The 18,534-nt window shown below is 37.4% G+C and overlaps 3 protein-coding genes across 4 annotated transcripts in view; all 3 read right to left on the bottom strand.

Annotated features, from left to right (window-relative positions):
• Positions 1-407, bottom strand: part of GILT1 (Gamma-interferon-inducible lysosomal thiol reductase 1) — a 34,295-nt gene extending 33,888 nt beyond the window's left edge. The window contains exon 1 of the mRNA XM_067760807.1: positions 4-407. Within this exon, the coding sequence (XP_067616908.1) occupies positions 4-66 (63 nt within the window). The 5' untranslated portion in view covers positions 67-407. The remainder of the gene's footprint in view (positions 1-3) is intronic.
• Positions 408-5,161: 4,754 nt separating this feature from the next.
• On the bottom strand, positions 5,162-5,716 carry Dpm3 (Dolichyl-phosphate mannosyltransferase subunit 3). Its single transcript, XM_067770499.1, has 2 exons — positions 5,462-5,716; positions 5,162-5,402 (listed from the first exon to the last, which is right to left on the bottom strand). The coding sequence occupies exons 1-2, from the start codon at positions 5,615-5,617 to the stop codon at positions 5,268-5,270; spliced, it is 291 nt and encodes a 96-aa protein (XP_067626600.1). The 5' UTR covers positions 5,618-5,716; the 3' UTR covers positions 5,162-5,267.
• A 3,212-nt stretch (positions 5,717-8,928) lies between these two features.
• On the bottom strand, positions 8,929-14,237 carry yellow-e3 (L-dopachrome tautomerase yellow-e3). Of its 2 annotated transcripts, none has more exons than XM_067770475.1 (6): positions 13,814-14,237; positions 13,537-13,727; positions 11,012-11,411; positions 9,459-9,730; positions 9,275-9,379; positions 8,929-9,199 (listed from the first exon to the last, which is right to left on the bottom strand). In XM_067770475.1, the coding sequence occupies exons 1-6, from the start codon at positions 14,046-14,048 to the stop codon at positions 9,077-9,079; spliced, it is 1,326 nt and encodes a 441-aa protein (XP_067626576.1). In that variant the 5' UTR covers positions 14,049-14,237; the 3' UTR covers positions 8,929-9,076. The 2 variants fall into 2 exon arrangements, with proteins under 2 accessions (XP_067626576.1, XP_067626586.1); XM_067770485.1 differs by having other exon boundaries at positions 11,018-11,411.
• Positions 14,238-18,534: the final 4,297 nt, after the last annotated feature.

Raw genomic sequence — 18,534 nt, 5'->3', positions numbered from 1 at the left:
CACCTTCACTGCTGCATTGGCAACTGCAATCAATACCAAGAACAAACCAGCTACGCTCTGACTCATTTTTAGTAAGATGTTTGTTGTAATTTTTTTACTTTTATTTTTTTTTATTTTTTTTTTTTTTTACTGCTGAATTATGGATTTTTCGTCTCCACCAACGAGTACACAAATAATATTGACTTGTTTGTGTATACAGCTGTAAATACACCAACCGAAAACTTTTCAAGCCAACCAAATGTGGGGTCAATGTAATTTAATTGGTGGTTATTTTATACAAAATATTGCTGACACAAAACAAAAATAAAATTTTTTTATTATACATATACTTAAGACCAAACGAAATAATCACTCTTAAAGCAAATTTTGTACGTTCGAATCGGACAACGCCTAAAACTCAACTGGTTGTGTGCGCTCAGAGTTCGGTACGGCTTAGCGTCAGTTTGTTAGGGCTTGAACTACAGCTTTTAGCTCTTTTTATTTTGAGTATCTGTCCGTCCACATTGTCGCACATTGACTTGACTTGATGATTTTACTTGACTCACTTGGTTGGCTGGGGTTCGTTTTGAGTCGCAGCTTTGCTCTGAGTTGTTTGACTCACTTATTAATCCACTTTTTGTAGATATACGCTTTGGAAGTTTGTTGAATAGGTGTGCGCAATTGAATGTGTATACTAAGTGTGCATGTGTGGTGCCGGTATCGGCTCAAAGTAAACGCAGTTGAAACTGATCAGTACGAGATGCGTCCAGAAAATACGGTGAGCAAATATGTTTAGGATTATGGGGCCGTTATTTTCCCGAAGGCCCGTGGCTGTTAAGTCTGCAGTGTTCTATAAGAGTCCTCTAAGAGAATCTGGACTCATCTTACGTTTTACGGTTAGTGACTGAAAACCATTTACACTTGAAAGATAACTATGTAACTGTCAAACTATTTCTAAAATTCATGGTTTGAATTCGAGCTCCAGGCTTCTAACAATAATTTTTATGATAGTTATTGTTTTTTTTTTTTTAATTTTTCTAATGAAGGCTTAGAAACCTTTGAAATGGATCCATTTGCCCAGCTATGGCTGGTGTGTTAAAAATGGCGATCTTTTTTTCTAATTAAATTATAGCAAAATAAAAAAAATTAAATAATTATTATAAAAAATATAGTTATAGGCCTTGAGCTCGAATCGAACCAGGAATCCTTTATCAAATGGCCGATAAAACCAAAAACAATTATTTCCAAAATTAAAATAAGGTATGCATCTAACAAGCACTATTTGTCGCTACCGCACACATGTTATTTGTCCGATCCAACATTTCAGAGTTCTTGTGATTTAAAAATGACTTACGATCGTGGATCGTAAAACGTAATACGGGCCCTAAGACAACACCAGCCTGTAAAAGGGCTTATCACATGGAATTGATTTAAATCCACAGACCTAGAGGGTTCGACGTGGTCATATCAAATCATTCCCGATATGGCTGGGCTACTACTTTAACAGTGCGAATCGGCGAGCGACCATCGTCGATATTGATAGCACCCCCTAAAACCTTCGGAGCGTATCTTAACGGCATCAAGATGATGTTGCTGGCAGATTTCTTATATTATTCTTTGGGAGGCGTGTTAAATATTTTCAGCGATTAGCGGCTACTCTCCGGAAAAGGCTATTTTTCCAGAGCCGGGTGTTTTTTTGATTCGGGTCCTTTATTGGAACCGTTCAGGTTTTTAAGAACCCGGTACTTTTTAAGGAGCGATTACTTTTTCCGAACAGGTGAATTTTTCAGTATGCGGTCCTTTTTCGGAACCGTATAATTCTTCCTCGTTCAAGTCAACTTTCAGCACGCCAGTAGCTGTTGAGTCTGCAGTGTCCTAAAAGTGTACCTGATAGAGTTCTTAAATTTTCTGGAACCAGATACTTTTCCTAAAATATATACTCGAAATGATCCCAACCATTATTCCAAAGAATCCCGAAGTTATCGCTGAATGGCTCGAATATAATTCCGAAATGGCTTCAAAATGATGGCTTCAAAAAATGCAGAAAAATTATTCCGAGAATAATTCTGAAATGTTCATAAGTACAATCCTATCCGGTTCCGACTAAACTATAGCATTGAAATTATCCCGGAATGATAGAGAAAAAAAGCCCAAAGAACAGACGACAAAAAATGGCAATATGAAACCAGTTTGAGGTTAACAGTGCCACATAAAGTGTCGGAATCTGGATATTGATAGTGAGGTGTGGAAAACGTCATATCCAAAGATCACGTCGCGGTCGTTCTTGTTTTTGTAGCGATAAAGGCACTCCCCTTGAAGAGTGTTATCGATGTTGATGGTCCTTTGCCGCATGCAGATCCAGTACGTTCCGGTACCAAGCTGGGGACGATTTGTTATGACCACATGCGATCTTCGAGGTCTTTCCGCCCTCCCACCCCCTAGATCCATGAGGAGTTTGGGGTCGCCAGAACATCGGCTGTTAATGAAACAGGATTCGCCACGGATAGGTGAGGTTGACAATTGGGTTTGGAGAAGCTAGGTATTGCGCTGGCAACCTGAAAGGGTTGCGCTACACAACCCCTTGATTCTATTTGGTATTTTAGTAGTTTATTACGACAGGCATACATACGGCGGGTATATTCTAACCCCCTAACCCGCTGGCGCGGTCGATGTAGTTGGCGCCAGTTTCCACTACGAAGGGATTACTTGTTTTCTTTGTTACGCAAGGGCAAAATCGCTTAGGCTATTAAGGATCAATCAATGTATGAACATTTGTATTGGATAGGTACTGCTTTGCGCAACATAAAAAAATGTTCTTCATACAACTAAGACGAACTATACTGTGCTTAGTACATAGTATGTACATTAGACTGGGTCGATTTATTAACCGATATGACGCCATTGATTTTTCGATAGGATTTGGGCTCAGGAAAAAAAGTTCCACTACGCATACCCAAAAAAAGAATAATTTTCGAGCCTGCGAAAAAAATGACGAAAGGGTCAACTTTTCGACCAAAACACTCCCCAAAACCCAAAAAATATTTTTTTTTTTCAAAAAACTGCTATCGCCAACGTTTTTACAGTGTTTTGAAAAAAAAAAAAAAAATTTAAATATTTTTTGGGTTTTGGGGAGTTTCTTGATCCAAAAATTGACCCTTTCTCCATTTTTTTTTCACAGGCTTGAAAATTATTTTTTTCCTGACCCCAAATCCTATCGAAAAATCGATGGCGCGATATAGATTAACTTTCGTCCAAACAAATCGACCCAGGTTAATATACGTACATACGTATGTCTATCCACATACTAGAATGTTCGTTATATTAGTTACCAATTATTTTCACGCTTAAGTGAAAGTGGGCGTGGGGATCCATCAACGCTAAATACTAGAGTTGACGAGACGGAAATTGATGGTTTCGAAATGTATTATTTAAAATTATTGGTTACGCTGGCCAAATGTTTAGTGAAGCTACGGTTGAAGAAGGCAAATGGATCATCAAACCCTCTATAGGGTAGGCACTGATAGCCCATTCATCAATGAGCTACATCATTGTATGATGCTGATAGTATGTGAATTGTGGTACATATGTAGATCCCAATGTCTGTCGTGTTATAGTGGGAAATCTATTTGCCTCTTTCAAAAAAAAGCGAATACATTTCAGAAAAGTTTAGATTTATCATATATGTTATACTCCTATATTGCTAATAGAAAATGCTGTTGTTGTTGCAGCAAATGCTCGCAAAGAGTTTTGAATTAGAAAATTTTTGTGATTGTAGCAGCATAAGTGTGATTGAGTAAATTTAGGTACATTCGATTATTGAATACAAAAACATTTAAACAGCAATATATCGGCACTCTGATGTTTGTGAGTGTACCTAGCCTATAGTAGCAATATATATTATTAATATATATGTAGATATATTTAAAATTTTCTAAAAAAAATTTTTTTTTAATACATTGGTCCTTTAAGAAGTAAATCTGTCCTTTTATCCAACACAGTTGAAAAAAGTGTACTCCAAAATATGTTTGGAGTTGATAGCGCCACTTAACGTGAAATAAAATAGGAAATTTATTTTGAGAAGTTTGGTCTGGTAGATTAGCAAAACTGGCGCATTTTTACTTTTGCAAATGGTATACTTCGGTATATTTTCAGATCACATACATCTTCTCTTGAAATTTGATGAGTATTGGCTTCTGCAGGATCTTCTTTGTATTGACTTCAGGTCTCTAAGAATGTTACGAGGAGCTTCGGTTAAGACAGCGAGGGATTCATTTCACCTTTCCGAAAACGGTCGAATTAACAGGGCGAGGAATGTTACAAGGAAAAGATAAGAGGGCAATTTAATATGATTAAAAACCCCAGCGGGTTAGGGGCTTAGAATATACCACCGGGAGGTATGCCTATCGTAAAAGGCGAATAAATACCAAACTGATTCAAGGGGTTGTGTAGCGCAACCCTTTTCGCAATATATAGCTTCTCCAAACCCAATTGTCAACCTCACCTACCCGCGGCGAATCCTGTTTCATTAACAGCCGAGGCTCTGGCGACGCCGAACTCCTGATGGATCTAGGGGTGGGAGGGCGGTATGGCCTAAAAGGTTCCATGTGGTCATACCAAATCGTTCCCAAGATGGTCAGGCTGATACCTTTATGGTACTTGTTACCGGAACGTATATCGATAACACTCCCCAATGCCTACGGGAGTGTGCTTATCGCTACAACAACAATAACAATATGATTGAAAAGTAAGAAATCGAAAATGAAAGGAAGATCAGATGGAGAGAGGAAGATGAAAGTTGTTGTAACGACTAAGATTTAATCTGTGTTACAGATTAGAGCAATTCTTTGCCGTCCCTGAATTCAGTACATCTTGACGCCAGTACCTTTTGATAATAGCTCGACTGGCCTGGTAGCGACTTGTTTGACGCCCTCGAATTTCGAGTATACTCACAAACCGATAAACAGTTATCAAAAAGGTGCTTGGAGTTAATGTAACCATTTGCTCGTTGTAGCAGAAGTCACTTTTTCGTTTCGTAGAAGCTTGTTCTTGGTGTAGTTACAGCAGCATATAAAACTGGAGGGGTCTTGGGAGAGCGTCAAATGTCTATGAATCCGAATCGTTCCTTTAGCTGGTCCAACTGCTCTTAGCTGACTGATATCAACAGGTGTGCAAGTTCAATAAATTATTTTTCTTATAAAGTTCTTACACAAATTCATGCATTTATTTATACTTAACATGTATGCATTGGATAACTTCTAAAATAATCATACTTAGTACCATTTAAAAAATCAGTCGCGGAAAACAAAACCTCTTGATATTAAATCCTTGCGTGCCTCCTCGATTTGTTGTTGTAATTCTTTAGCCGCCTGCGGACAATCGTTAAATGTGAAAGTGCGATAAAGAACCACTGTGGCAGAAAAAGCCTGCAAACAAAATCAAACATAAATAAATTATAAACGAATTTACGAATGCTAAAACTTACCCCAAATAATACGAGCAACACAAGTGGCAAAAGTTGAATTTCCCACTTCCATTTCTTCATTCCCGGTGTTTGTACAATGCCGCTCACTATGGCTAGGTAAGGTATCGCAAACAGTCCAATGTATAAAAGCCAACGTTGGAGATTCGTCATACCCATTTTATGTCATTTAATTTGCAATATTTTCGAATGTTTTAAAAAATAATTAAAACTAAAGTAGTTTGCGTGTTATTTTTTGTCTTAACATTTGTTATCGGCTGTTTTTGACAGTTGTTCATTTAACGCCGTTAAATTATTCCGAGCGAGGCGACGTTTGTTGTTTCTATTGTGATTGTTGGTGTGTGTTAACTTCGATAGATGCCGCTGTGCGGACGCTAAACTTGAATATAAAATTAGTTTGTGAAGATTGCTAAAATATTTGTTGATTCAATTTATTTGGAATTTAAATCAAACAACAAACTAAATGTGTGTTAAAGTTTGTGAAAGACTGTGTTGGGCAGTGATTGCCTTTGATTACTAACATTATCCGTTAGGACATCCAAAAGAAACTTTCAGTAATAATTCGAAAGGAAATTTAAAGTTAAGCTTTAAGCGATCTATTATACCATGAGTTATATGGTAGAAAATAATTTCTCTACAGGATTGGAATAGTATTGTAACGAATCTAGGGAAATTCCGCTTATTTGAAACCTTCTGCAAACGGTCGAATCGCTAAACTGTTGAATAAATAACTCCAATATTCAGTAATGCAAAATGGTTTTCATTATACTATTTTGAGAGTACTTCACAATACCACTTATACTTCACAACTAATTGCGTGTTTAAATCAAACTGCTTACTGACTACTCAGATTGCGCTGTTTTATACTCTGCGTTGCTTCGCTCGCATATTTCTACTAAAGTCTAGACTTTTCGCCTTCTAGAACTGCTGTATCTCTTGGTAATTGAGCTACATATATGCGTGTATGTGTGAGTAACAATTCGGCTGATGACTACATCTGTGTGTGCGAGATAGCTCTCCGTCGTCTTCTATGTATGTGTATAAATGATGAATTATGTGTTCATGTACACCGGTGTGGCTCGCTTTAATGTTTTTGTTGTTACGTGATTATTCACTAACAGCCTAGTGATGTCAACATTCGCCACAGTCTGTTCCAGAACACAGGTGGTTCGAAGTGTTTATATCAAGTCGTTAGGTATTAGATGAGTGCATCAGTAAAGTTTAGAAGTGAAATATCTAACATAGAAGGATACAACAGTGGCATCCACATAGGTGGGGGGAGGGGGGGGGGGGGTTTGGTTGGCATTCTATCCCACTTTGTATTTAACTTCTACATATCGAAGTTCACTTGAGATTGAGAAGGTGTTACCATTGTTTCATGTGCTGATGACAGCACATCAGTCAACAACCCAATATCCTTCCATATATAAGTTATGTTTCAAAATTAGTATTTCCAGCTCACCAACCTAGTCCACTGCGGCCTTATTGACGACGTGAAAGAAAGAGAGGACAGAATTTTGACAATCAACGTCGATGGCATTACGCTACTAACTGTCAGATACCCTAAAATATTGAAAGTTCAAAGTCAAACCTTCAATGCATATCTAACCACAATTGTACCTTAACAACAACCGCAATATAAACATGAAGTCTCTCGCAGCACTTGACCAAAGAAAAAAGAAATGCCGCTAATTATTTACCTATAAAGCAATTGGTCAGCCGCTGACGCTACTCTCTGGCATGGTCGTAATTTTTAAAAGGAACAAATTGGAGGAGGCTTTGAGCTAGAAGTTTCAGCGCAGTCAAGAAGGACGAAGCTTGAGGCCAAAACACTGCGCTCAGAACTGCCACGTGATGCATTCTTATGATACCTGAACATCAGTTTCGCAATGAGGCGAAACGGTGGATGTGAGATTCTTAACGGAAACCAGGACATCCAAATAGACAAATGATTTATGCGGAGTCGTATCCATGGCAAATAAGGGGATATCTCCGTAAGCAATATGAAAGGTTTCAGCATACAAAAATTCAGTTATTTAATCAATAAGACATAAGATATTCTTACTGTTGTTATTGTTGTATTAACGATAAAGACACTCCCTTGGGGTCGACAGAGCCTCGACGGCTAAATATGTGTATGATACATACGTATTTGTAATAGGATTCCCCTCACGTAGGTTAGGTTGATTATTGGGTTGCGGAAGCTCTTAAGTTATAAAGCTTTTGTTGCGCTTATCAACCCTTTGAGTCCCAGGGATTCTTACTCCTATCCACGTGCGGTAGGTAAATTCTTAAGCCGAGTAATGATCGGTAAATACAGTTCTTAGAGTTCAATTCCCAATACCACCTGATTTAAAAAAGTATTTCCGTTCTTATTTTTGTTAAGTTCCGAGGCTAGCCAAAAATAACTTGGCTATATTTGCGTGATGCTAGTTTATGTAGTGTGATGCGATTTGATATGATGTGATTCCAACTGATAGGTCTGAAGTTGTGTAACATTTAATTGTTTGATGTGACGTTATATCGATTGTCCTGGGTTCAAGTCTGAGACAAAAAAATACCACATATTTAGAAAAATGTTTTTTCAAATAGAAACAAGTTTTCTTATGATTTAGTAAACATTCCGAGTGCATTTCTGCATTGAAAGCTTCATAGTGAAAATGCATCTGAATTGCAGCTGGCGTTCGGTGTCGGCATAAAGCGGTAACTCCCGTACCAACAATTTGTATGGAAAATTAAATTAAGCATTACGCAAATTGTAAAAGAAGTTCGGCTTAAATCTCTTAGAAGCTAGATTGCGCCAGGTGTATTTAATTTTTTATGTTGGTGTGATGCGACTTCATGTAGATTGGTGTGGTTTGCTATGATGTGATTTAAACTAACATGTGTGACGTCGCGTGACATTTAGTTGTGTGATGTGACTTATATCGACTGCTTTGTGGAATATCATTGTATTTCAAAAAACTTTTGAAAAACTTCTGATATCTAATTTTGTTTCAAGAATGCTTCATTTCAAAATGTTTCAAAATGCTTTATTTCTTAGTTGTGTTGAATAAGTAACGAACTATTTTTGAATTCGGCTGAAGAACTTCTTATATTAGCACGAATACGATGCGACGTTTTCGAACTGGCAGCCGAACTAGCACTCGTCTATCACGCCAAAGGTTCTGGGTTCAAGGCCCAGGAAAAGCAACATCAAAAACTTTAGAAAATTGTTTTTAACTTGGAAAAAATTTTTCTAAGCGGGGTCGCCCCTCTGCAGTGCTTTGACAATTACTCCGAGTGTATATGTGCCATGAAAAGCTTCTCATTGAAAATTCATCTGCGGGCGGAGAAAATTTATCTGAAAAAGTAAAAATCTCCTAGTAGGTATATCGTGTTTATTTTTTTTATAATTCCGAGGATAAAATCTAGTCAAATTTATCATATGAATTTTAACTAAAGGTATCTAAATGTATGCTTAGCTAACATTTGACCTTTTATGATCAAGTGTTTAACTTTACACATAGGAGATCTGAGAAGAAACATGTAAAACTTCTTAATATTTGAAAATGAGCTTTTTTCAATTAAATTTACTTATTTTATTAATAAAATCTTAGTTTTTGATTATTCATTCTCTCACGCTTTCCGTAAATGCTTAATAACAACAGAGCAGGGCTCATTTTCCAGTAAATCTTTGACCCGACAACCAATGATTTGAAATTTGATATCTTCTCTAAGTACATTACCACCAACAAACAACTAGAAGGATGCAAAGAAATATTTATCTAGTACTTATGTTAGAAATGTGTATTGGAAACTTTTTTAAGTACTCACTTCTGGATTACTGCTAAGAGCCCAAAGCTCATCTTCATCAAGATTGTTTCGATTTACTTTGAGGCCAGTTACAAAACGTAATTTATCTGGATTATAGGCGACCACCTGTAATTAGCAAATCTTAGAATATTTGCAATTTTTGCTTCCTTCGAGTTGTTCCATAAACACTTGTGAACAAATTTACCTTTAAGTGATCTGAATCATAATCTGTATCCTCTTTCCACGCTATCAAAGCATTTGAACTTATCAAACTGCAATATAAATTACCATGACTATCCATGGCTTCGGATTCACATTGTATTCCTCGACTACCAATTATTTTAAACTGATTGAATAGATTTTTTTGGGTGTCTGCAGTTTTCGCAGCTGTCCAAAGAGAAGCGTTGTTTGCGAGCTCCAATGGTACACTCACTTCTAAAAAACTGTTCAGGGCGTGGAAGTATAGATGACGATCAACTTGAATTGATGAAACAAAGTATTTACGTAAGGTTCATGAAATTGTGAATGATATAATAATTAATGAAATTATGAAAGATATAATCATTTAGTTTTTCTTGGTAAATTGATTGGAATACTGAAAAAGAACTTTGGATTTGCCGGCATGTTATCGTAGGAGTGGGGGAGGGTTTAATCTGCTCACATTAGGCAGGGACCAACCTAATAAAGGCTGAAACTGGATTCGATGGGATGTTAACGCAGCAATACAGAGATTTGTAGCTCGACAGCTTCCTCAACCCAATTGTCAACCTCACCTGCCTATCCTGTTACAAATATGAGTACATCATATACATATTTAGCAGGAGAGGCACTGGCTACCCCAAGATCCTCATGAAACTAGATGTTGGGTGATATAAAATCGTTCTCGAGGTTATCGGGTTAGTACTTTAATGGTACTTGTTACCGGAACGTACAGGATCTATACCCGTCATCATCATGAATAATACTTTCCAAAACCTTCAGGGACTGCCCTTATCGCTAATAGATGAAAAAGAAAAAGGTGGTTGCGGCTTTCGTCAGCTGTATTATAACAGTGTTTCCCGAACACATGACCTCATTGGGGAGTTACGATAGACCTACCGGGTCAAAGGGATCTGCCACGGAGGGCCAACTAAGTTCAACACTTCTAACCACAGGCTCCAATGTGAAATAGCAAAAATCAATATTGGCGTTGGTCAGGGCGGGAAGGGTGAGACGCCATATGAAGCGACTGCGAGCAACATAATATACTTCCCGAGGGTGCTTTGCTTGAGGGTACAATAGACCTATAGGTCGCAGCACATTACCTCACCAGAATATATCAAGCGCTAAGGTATGACTGTCGTTAAAGTGGCTATACTCCTGATTACTTAACCCGGAGTACCGTCTGCGCTTCTTTAGAATCAGGAATGGCAAAAAGTACTTCGGCTTGCCCTCGTTCATAACGGGAACAAATTCTTTCTTTTCTATCAAAAGCATTTGCATATTCGTATATATTTAATATGTTTACAGAGTGGTTAAGTTCTTATGCTAGAACTAGTTTTGGCGCCACCAAGTTACAAAAATAGATCCAACGAAAGTATCCTTGTTTGAAACCTCCATTGGAAACTCCTAAGCCGGAGGGGCCCTTCCCAATACTTAGACTTTGATGTGGCTCAGTTATCCTGAAGTTTTTTTTAACACTCAATAAGGGGTTGATATAATTTTCCACAAAAAAATATCACAAACTAATTAGGGATCATGTTTAAATACCGGACCTACCTTTACCTTTTTCCTTCGCATATTGCTTTGGACTTATGCTCACTGTAAAAATGCCACTACTGCCTGTTTTATCCTGCGTCAATAGCTCCGGTTGCATGTGCATATTTTGAATGCGCCAAGATTTCCTACGACTCATATCGTAAACAATTAATCCATAACCCCACGGATCAGCAATATACACCATTGCATGACCACAATCTGATTTCATCATTGATTCCTCAATATCTACAGCAAGGGCAGTAAATATGGATATGCCTGGAGTATATTGCGATGGTGGGATTATATAACGATGAATCAGTTGATCGGTGGTCAAATCAAAAGCAAGTATTTGAGGAGCACAATATTGAATACCATTTATTTGGCCTAAATCCACAACCCACAAACGCCAACAATCATCGATCTGAAAAAGAATGAGACATGCATAATAATAAATGATTTATGAGATTAAATAATAAATGGGATTGAGTGTTATAAAAACGGATCGCTTAATGAAGATCACAAGTGAAAATCGACTAAAAAAGCTACATATTACAGAGTAGGTACTCTGTTGATTCTTTTGAGCCTGCAAGATAGTGTCGTTCGCAGATATGTTGATTTCGAACGCCTTTATTCAGAACATACAACTGTTATAGGGCTATTTGGATTAAGATTGTTAGATAGAGCATTCTTCGATCAAATCCCAGGCTAAGCTAGGGAATTTTTATCCGGTAGTCCTCCCTCGACTTTCTTTCAGATGTCGATTTAGATCAGAGATGGTCATCAAGTGAAATAATTTTTCGGCTCCACCTAACACGTTCTATTAGTTTTTTTCATTTAATAATCGTTGAGCAAGCCAATGAAGACCAGCAAGCGGCGTAGCAACATCGAAGAGGCTGTTGTTTATTTTTTTGTTTGAAAAATTATGTTCTAACTGTTCTGATGTAAGCAGTGTATTAAATTTTTACTGTTTGATACATTCATGCAAAAAAATACTATATTCGTGTATATCTCTTGCCTCGTTTCTCGTTAATCAACGACAAAACCACCGCCACGATAGTACCTTTGTCAACACAGTCACAGTTTTAATTTTCGTGATCACTGTTTTAGATGCTCCTAAGTTGGCCATTTCTGAGGGATGCCACCCTTGTTGTCCCTCACTATCAAGGAAATCTTGTAATTAGTTACAACTTTTTAATTCTTCTGCTCTTTCTCTCTCCTTTCTTATCACTAAGACTCGTACTCCCTCATTATTTTGGCTTTCAACATTGTTTTCTTCATCAAATCAGACTATTTCGACACTACCGCCGGATTACTTCAGGGATATTTCCCGGACTATGTCGGAATTGTTTTTCGGATCAATTAGGTACCATATAGAGATAGTTTTGGAACTATCTCTGGATTTTTTTACCGGAACTTTTTCGGAATTATTCGAGACTATCTCCGAACTATCTTCTGAGCATTGTATTTTTAGGGATCATTTTGGAACTATTTTGCTTTATCATTTCCTTACGCTCTTGAATCAGCTTAGTATCTTTTCGGAGTTGTCTGCAGATAACTTCGAGACCATTTCGGTAATATTTCCGAATGATTCTGGAATCATTTGGAGATCAATTAAGGACTATTTTGGGAGAGTTACATAATGGTATTGGGACTTTTTAAGAGGCTGTTTCGAACAATTTCAAGATCATTTCGGAACTATCTTCGTATCGTTTCGGGGCTATTTTCATTATATTTTGTAGCTGGTTTTGGCCAGTTTTGAAATGATTTCCAGGATCATTTTGGAACTGTTCTTAGATCATTTCGGGACTATTTCAGTGTGACTTCGTGATTGTTTTCGAATTACCTTGATAGTAATTAGCTACTATTTCGGGATTGTTTTTGAGATAATTTAAAGAACATTTCGGAACTATTTTGATACTTAAAAAAATTATTTAGCGTGATTTATCTCCGAGAAGGTTTAGGCCGAGCTTATCTTTCAACTTACTCTTTATTAAAAAAATAAATAAGTGTAAGGCGTGATAACCTCCGAAGAGATTTTAGGCCGAGCTTCTCTTCCAATTTGCGTCGTGCTCCTTTTATTTTTTCCTACAAATTGGTGGACAGGATCTACTTCTTTTATGCGGACTCCGAACGGCATCTGCAAGGCAGATGAGTTTTCACTGAGAACTTTTCCTGGCAGTAATACACTCGGAGTGCTTGCCAAACACTGCCGAGGGGCGACCGCGCTTAGAAAAATGTTCTTCTAATTAAAAACACTTGGTTTATAAAATTTTAATGTTGCTTTTTCCGGGGCGTGATCCCAGGATCTTCGGTTTGGATGGCGGAGCACGCTACCATCACACCACGGCGACCGCAGACTCCGAACGGCAGCTGCAAGGTAGATGAATTTTGACTGAGAAGCTTTTCATGGTAGAAAAACACCTGGAGTGTTTGGCAAACTCCTGCCAAGGGGCGGAACATTTGGGGATCTGTTTGTTTTCGTTATTGTTTTGTAACTATTTCGAAAGTCATACGGGACAACAACGTTATAAATCTATGTTACTTACGAAAGTCCTTATAGCCGATGTTATTGTACTGCAATTCTGCCCAAAACTTGAGTGCCAATCATAGCTGGGATACGCTACCAAATGTGGATTTAGAAGTGTAGAATTATCACTGTCCGCCACCACCGCAAGAGAGTACAACACGCCATGGCTCAAACGTGGTATAGTGAGAAAGGTACGATGGTAGCCATCATCTGCCAAAGATTCATATTAGATCACAGTTTTATGTATTAATATCAGAGCAAACTATTTCTTGTATGTTGGCCCAACAACAACTCACCGCCATATTCCAAATCAACATCAACTGGCAACAATTTATCCTGTGCATATTGCATTGCATCCAAAGTGGATGGCTGTTGATATTCTGAAGGCACCGTTAATTTCAATTCAGTCCATTTATGAAGCGTAACAAATTCTTTACGACGTAACACCGGCTTAACATCACTTTCCGCATCGCTTAACGCAACAACCAGGTGCAACAACACATGCACCATGGAATAATATATCAACCACATTTTCTAATCGCAAAAATTCTTTTTTAAACTCAAGGCCGCCAAATACACACACAGCAGATAACGTGGACAAATTAAAAAAAAATTAAAAATAAAATATAATGCAATCCAGGTAAGATGTGGCTGAACGATTATTGAGCGGGTGCGGTCTACACTGAAACGTTTCCAAAGTCTGACTGAATGTCTTGTTTGATTCCGTGCCGGCATACAGCATCCTCTTCAAATGCCACTTCCAGAATGAAAATACTACTAAACATTTTTTATGTTTCTTTTAATGTATGTCTGTCTATATGTTTTTATGTGTTTGTAGGCGCTAACCAAGTCTAATTAGCCAAAAAAAAAAAACAAAAAAAATTTAATTTGTATGCGCCCGAACGTCTATGAAAGCCTACATGTAAACCATTTCATGCTGAATGCATTGAAGATTCTGCAGACGTGGAACAACAACAACAATGGGTTATGCTGTTCTTGTTATTGTGCGCTACACAAAAGTTGTTGGGCATATTGCACTTAGAAAGAAAAAGGTTCGAAAAAAAACATACCATCATAAAATAAGAAAACACAACATAACATTACAGAACATATCTATAAAATATGAAAGGAAATAACAAAACATGCTATAACTTAGCATAGCATAATATAACATAGTATAACTTAACATAACATAATATAACTTAACATAACATAACAAAAAACAACGTAACAAAACAAACCGCACCTAACATCACAACCCATAGCATGCTATTCCAAGATATTGTAGGGGCTGTAGACAATGTCTCGAAACAGGCACAATGAATAGTCCCAATTCTATTGAAATACATTCCGCTTTTTCTATGTAGCTGCAGGAAGATTGTTTCAAATTGGAGTCTATGAGAGGTCTTGAAATCGGTAAATAGTGGTAAACTTCCTATACAGAAGACGTTTAATTCCGTTCTGATACATGGGATGCTACGAGATATATCTTCCTTTGCATTTGACGTTGGTTTGGCTACCGAAGCGACCCATACTACGACCCATACTGTCCCAGCAGGTAGGAGGACTGCAGCGCAAATATCTAGGAGTAAGGGCTTTGGTGTGGAGCTACAAAAATTATGTGCTCGTCTTGACCCATTAGACTGACAAAAAGTTATGGGAGTTCTTGCAGGCCAAACCTCTTGAATCCGCTATGCTGTTTTTTAATTTAAGTGCATGCGGGTTTGGTGTACACCCAATATAAGCTCGACGTCTCTCAAAAAAGTTAAACCAATCGACCAGCAATCCTACAAGAAATTAAAAGTTTTCTTGTTGCATTTGTAAATTTAATGAGTCTGATACGTATTCACAATAATTTCTCATATTAAATTATTGTAATTTTATTATCATGGAAAAAATTAAAGGAATTAAACATACTGGCTGATATTGTAGTTATTTCGACCCTGCCAAAGATCTCTTAAGATATTTTTGTATTTCTAAAGTAGAAATTATATTTTCCCCGAGTGAGATTCGAATTTGAGTCGTCATTAGGCTATCACTGCGTTTGTTTGTATGTGTTTTTGCTTTATCTTTTTTGTTGTTTAGAAAAGACATCTGTTTGAAAAACTCGTCGATTGCGTGATATGCTTCCTTCCTTCCTTCCTGCGTGATATGGTCCTTGATAGCTTCTTTTCTCAAAATAACCTCAGCTGTGGTAGGGTACATTACGTTCGTTATGGACTAAGCGTAACTTTGGATGTTGCCTATTATACTTAGCCATAATTTTTTATGACTCTAAGTGGTAACAGACTTTAGTGCGAACACATCCTGTCATATACAAATATGTACATACATATAAATATTTGGTCAGACGCCTTTTACCAAATATCTTTGGCTTTGTCGCAAGAAATTAACCCAATGGTAAAAAGTAAGAGTTACAAAAGACATTTTCTAGGTTGGATTGAAATTTAGAAAAAAATTATTAATTTAAGTAATTGCGTTTCTACCTTCGTCACAACGACATAGTGGTTCTGAGCCCTGCAGCGATTGGCACTAGTTCTGAAAAAGTGTAGATCTTCCGCATGAAGATACGGTACTAGTTCTAGTTCTGCCTCTTCGCAGTGGTTTGATTTGACTCTTAACATTGTGATGCTCTACTACTGCAACAACAACGAAATGGCTATTCCCCACCTTCGCAGACCTAATAAATACTTTTTTTACCTGGTTCAGTCGTAGTTGGTTCTGAGATAGTCGCTGCGTTTGCTTGATTAATTTATATACATTAGCTCATACTTAAGCGCTGTTGGTGCAGTCGTGGCTACCAAATGCCCCCTCGGCATCCGATTAGCATTAGTTTGGAGGTAGTCATTTAACCTGCAGTACGAAACTGTCGATTTGCGTGATTGTCTCCTATGTTCTTTGCAGGGAGTTTAATACTCCATTCCAAAATCATCTGGAAAAATAAGAAAGAAATCAACAATTCGTGTATTCGAATACTTCACGAAGTCTGTCATGAACTGAAAGTTGATTAACGGTGATTTTATCTTAGAAGTTCTTTCCCAATAACTTTCAAAATTTATAGACTAAACAAATTTACTACTGGGACTATTTGCTCTCGCATAAGCGTCTTTGTGTGAATGAATGAATGCCGCTTTGGTGCCAAAGAAGAAACAAATAACCAATATTGCAATAACCATAACAGGTAGAAAGAACTTTAGATATACGTTGAGTACAGTGGAGATCGCGCATAATTGTGTTCTTTGTTAACACAATCTTTCAATTATTTCTTTTTATACTCAGTTGAGCAGAGCTCACAGAGTATATTAAGTTTGATTGGATAACGGTTGGTTGTACATATATAAAGGAATCGAGATAGATATAGACTTCCATATATCAAAATAATCAGGATCGAAAAAAATTTGATTGAGCCATGTCCGTCCGTCCGTCCGTCCGTCCGTCCGTCCGTCCGTTAACACGATAACTTGAGTAAATTTTGAGGTATCTTGATGAAATTTGGTATGTAGGTTCCTGAGCGCTCATCTCAGATCGCTATTTAAAATGAACGATATCGGACTATAACCACGCCCACTTTTTCGATATCGAAAATTTCGAAAAACCGAAAAAGTGCGATAATTCATTACAAAAGACAGATAAAGCGACGAAACTTGGTAGATGGGTTGAGGTTATGACGCAGAATAAAAAATTAGTAAGATTTTGGACAATGGGCGTGGCACCGCCCACTTTAACAAGAAGGTAATTTAAAAGTTTTGCAAGCTGTAATTTGGCAGTCGTTGAAGATATCATGATGAAATTTGGCAGGAACGTTACTACTATTACTATATTTGCGTTAAATAAAAATTAGCAAAATTGGATGAAGAACACGCCCACTTTTTAAAAAAAAATTTTTTTAAATTCAAATTTTAACAAAAAATTTAATATCTTTACTGTATATAAGTAAATTAAGTCAAAATTCAACTCCAGTAATGATATGATGCAACAAAATATAAAAATAAAAGAAAATTTCAAAATGGGCGTGGCTACGCCCATTTTCATTTAGTTTGTCTAGAATACTTTTATTGCCATAAGTCGAACAAAAATTTACCAATCCTTCTCAAATTTGGTAGGAGCATAGATTCTATGACGGTAACTGTTCTCTGTGAAAATGGGCGAAATCGGTAGAAGCCACGCCCAGTTTTTATACACAGTCCACCGTCTGTCCTTCCGCTCGACCCTTAACACAATAACTTGAGCAAAATCCGATATATCTTTACTAAACCTAGCCCACGTACTTATCTGAACTCACTTTATCTTGGTATAAAAAATGGCCGAAATCCGACCATAACCACGCCCACTTTATCGATATCGAAAATTACGAAAAATGAAAAAATGCCATAATTCTATACCAAATACGAAAAAAGGGATGAAGCATGGTAACTGGATTGGTTTATTGACGCAAAATATAACTTTGGAAAAAACTTTGTAAAATGGGTGTGACACCTACCATATTAAGTAGAAGAAAATGAAAAAGTTCTACAAGGCGAAATCAACAGCCCTTGGACCCTTGGCAGGAATACTGTTAGTGGTATTGCATATATAAATAAATTGGTCGATATCGCGAGAACGCCTTCACATATACATCTAAGGGCCACTCGCTTTTAAAACCCTCATTAATACCTTTAATTTGATATCCATATCGTACAAACACATACTAGAGACACCCCTGTCCCACCCTATTGGCGATATCTCGAAAAGGCGTCCACCTATAGACCTAATGCCCACTCCCTCTTAAAATGCTCAGTAACACCTTTTGTTTGATACCCATATCGTACAAACATTCTAGAGTCACCCCTGGCCCACCCTAATGGCGATATCTCGAAAAGGCGTCCACCTATAGACCTAATGTCCACTCCCTCTTAAAATGCTCAGTAACACCTTTCGTTTGATACCCATATCGTACAAACATTCTAGAGTCACCCCTGGCCCACTCTAATGGCGATATCTCGAAAAGGCGTCCACCTATAGACCTAATGCCCACTCC

The sequence above is a fragment of the Eurosta solidaginis genome, chromosome 1, assembly GCF_040869045.1.
Source record: "Eurosta solidaginis isolate ZX-2024a chromosome 1, ASM4086904v1, whole genome shotgun sequence".
NCBI classification, from domain to species: Eukaryota; Metazoa; Arthropoda; class Insecta; order Diptera; family Tephritidae; genus Eurosta; species Eurosta solidaginis.
The sequence above is the reverse complement of the archived record's forward strand: the minus strand, read 5'-3'. Positions and strand labels throughout refer to the sequence as shown.

Coding starts and splice junctions, on each gene's coding strand:
- yellow-e3 (XM_067770475.1), bottom strand. CDS start 14,048: ATGTGGTTGATATATTATTCCATGGTGCATGTGTTGTTGCACCTGGTT. Junction 9,731..11,011: donor TGCGAAGGAAAAAGGTAAAG/GTAGGTCCGGTA, acceptor CATCAATTCAAG/TTGATCGTCATCTATACTTC. Junction 9,200..9,274: donor CTCTTAGCAGTAATCCAGAA/GTGAGTACTTAA, acceptor GCATCCTTCTAG/TTGTTTGTTGGTGGTAATGT.
- Dpm3 (XM_067770499.1), bottom strand. CDS start 5,617: ATGGGTATGACGAATCTCCAACGTTGGCTTTTATACATTGGACTGTTT. Junction 5,403..5,461: donor TGTTGCTCGTATTATTTGGG/GTAAGTTTTAGC, acceptor TTTTGTTTGCAG/GCTTTTTCTGCCACAGTGGT.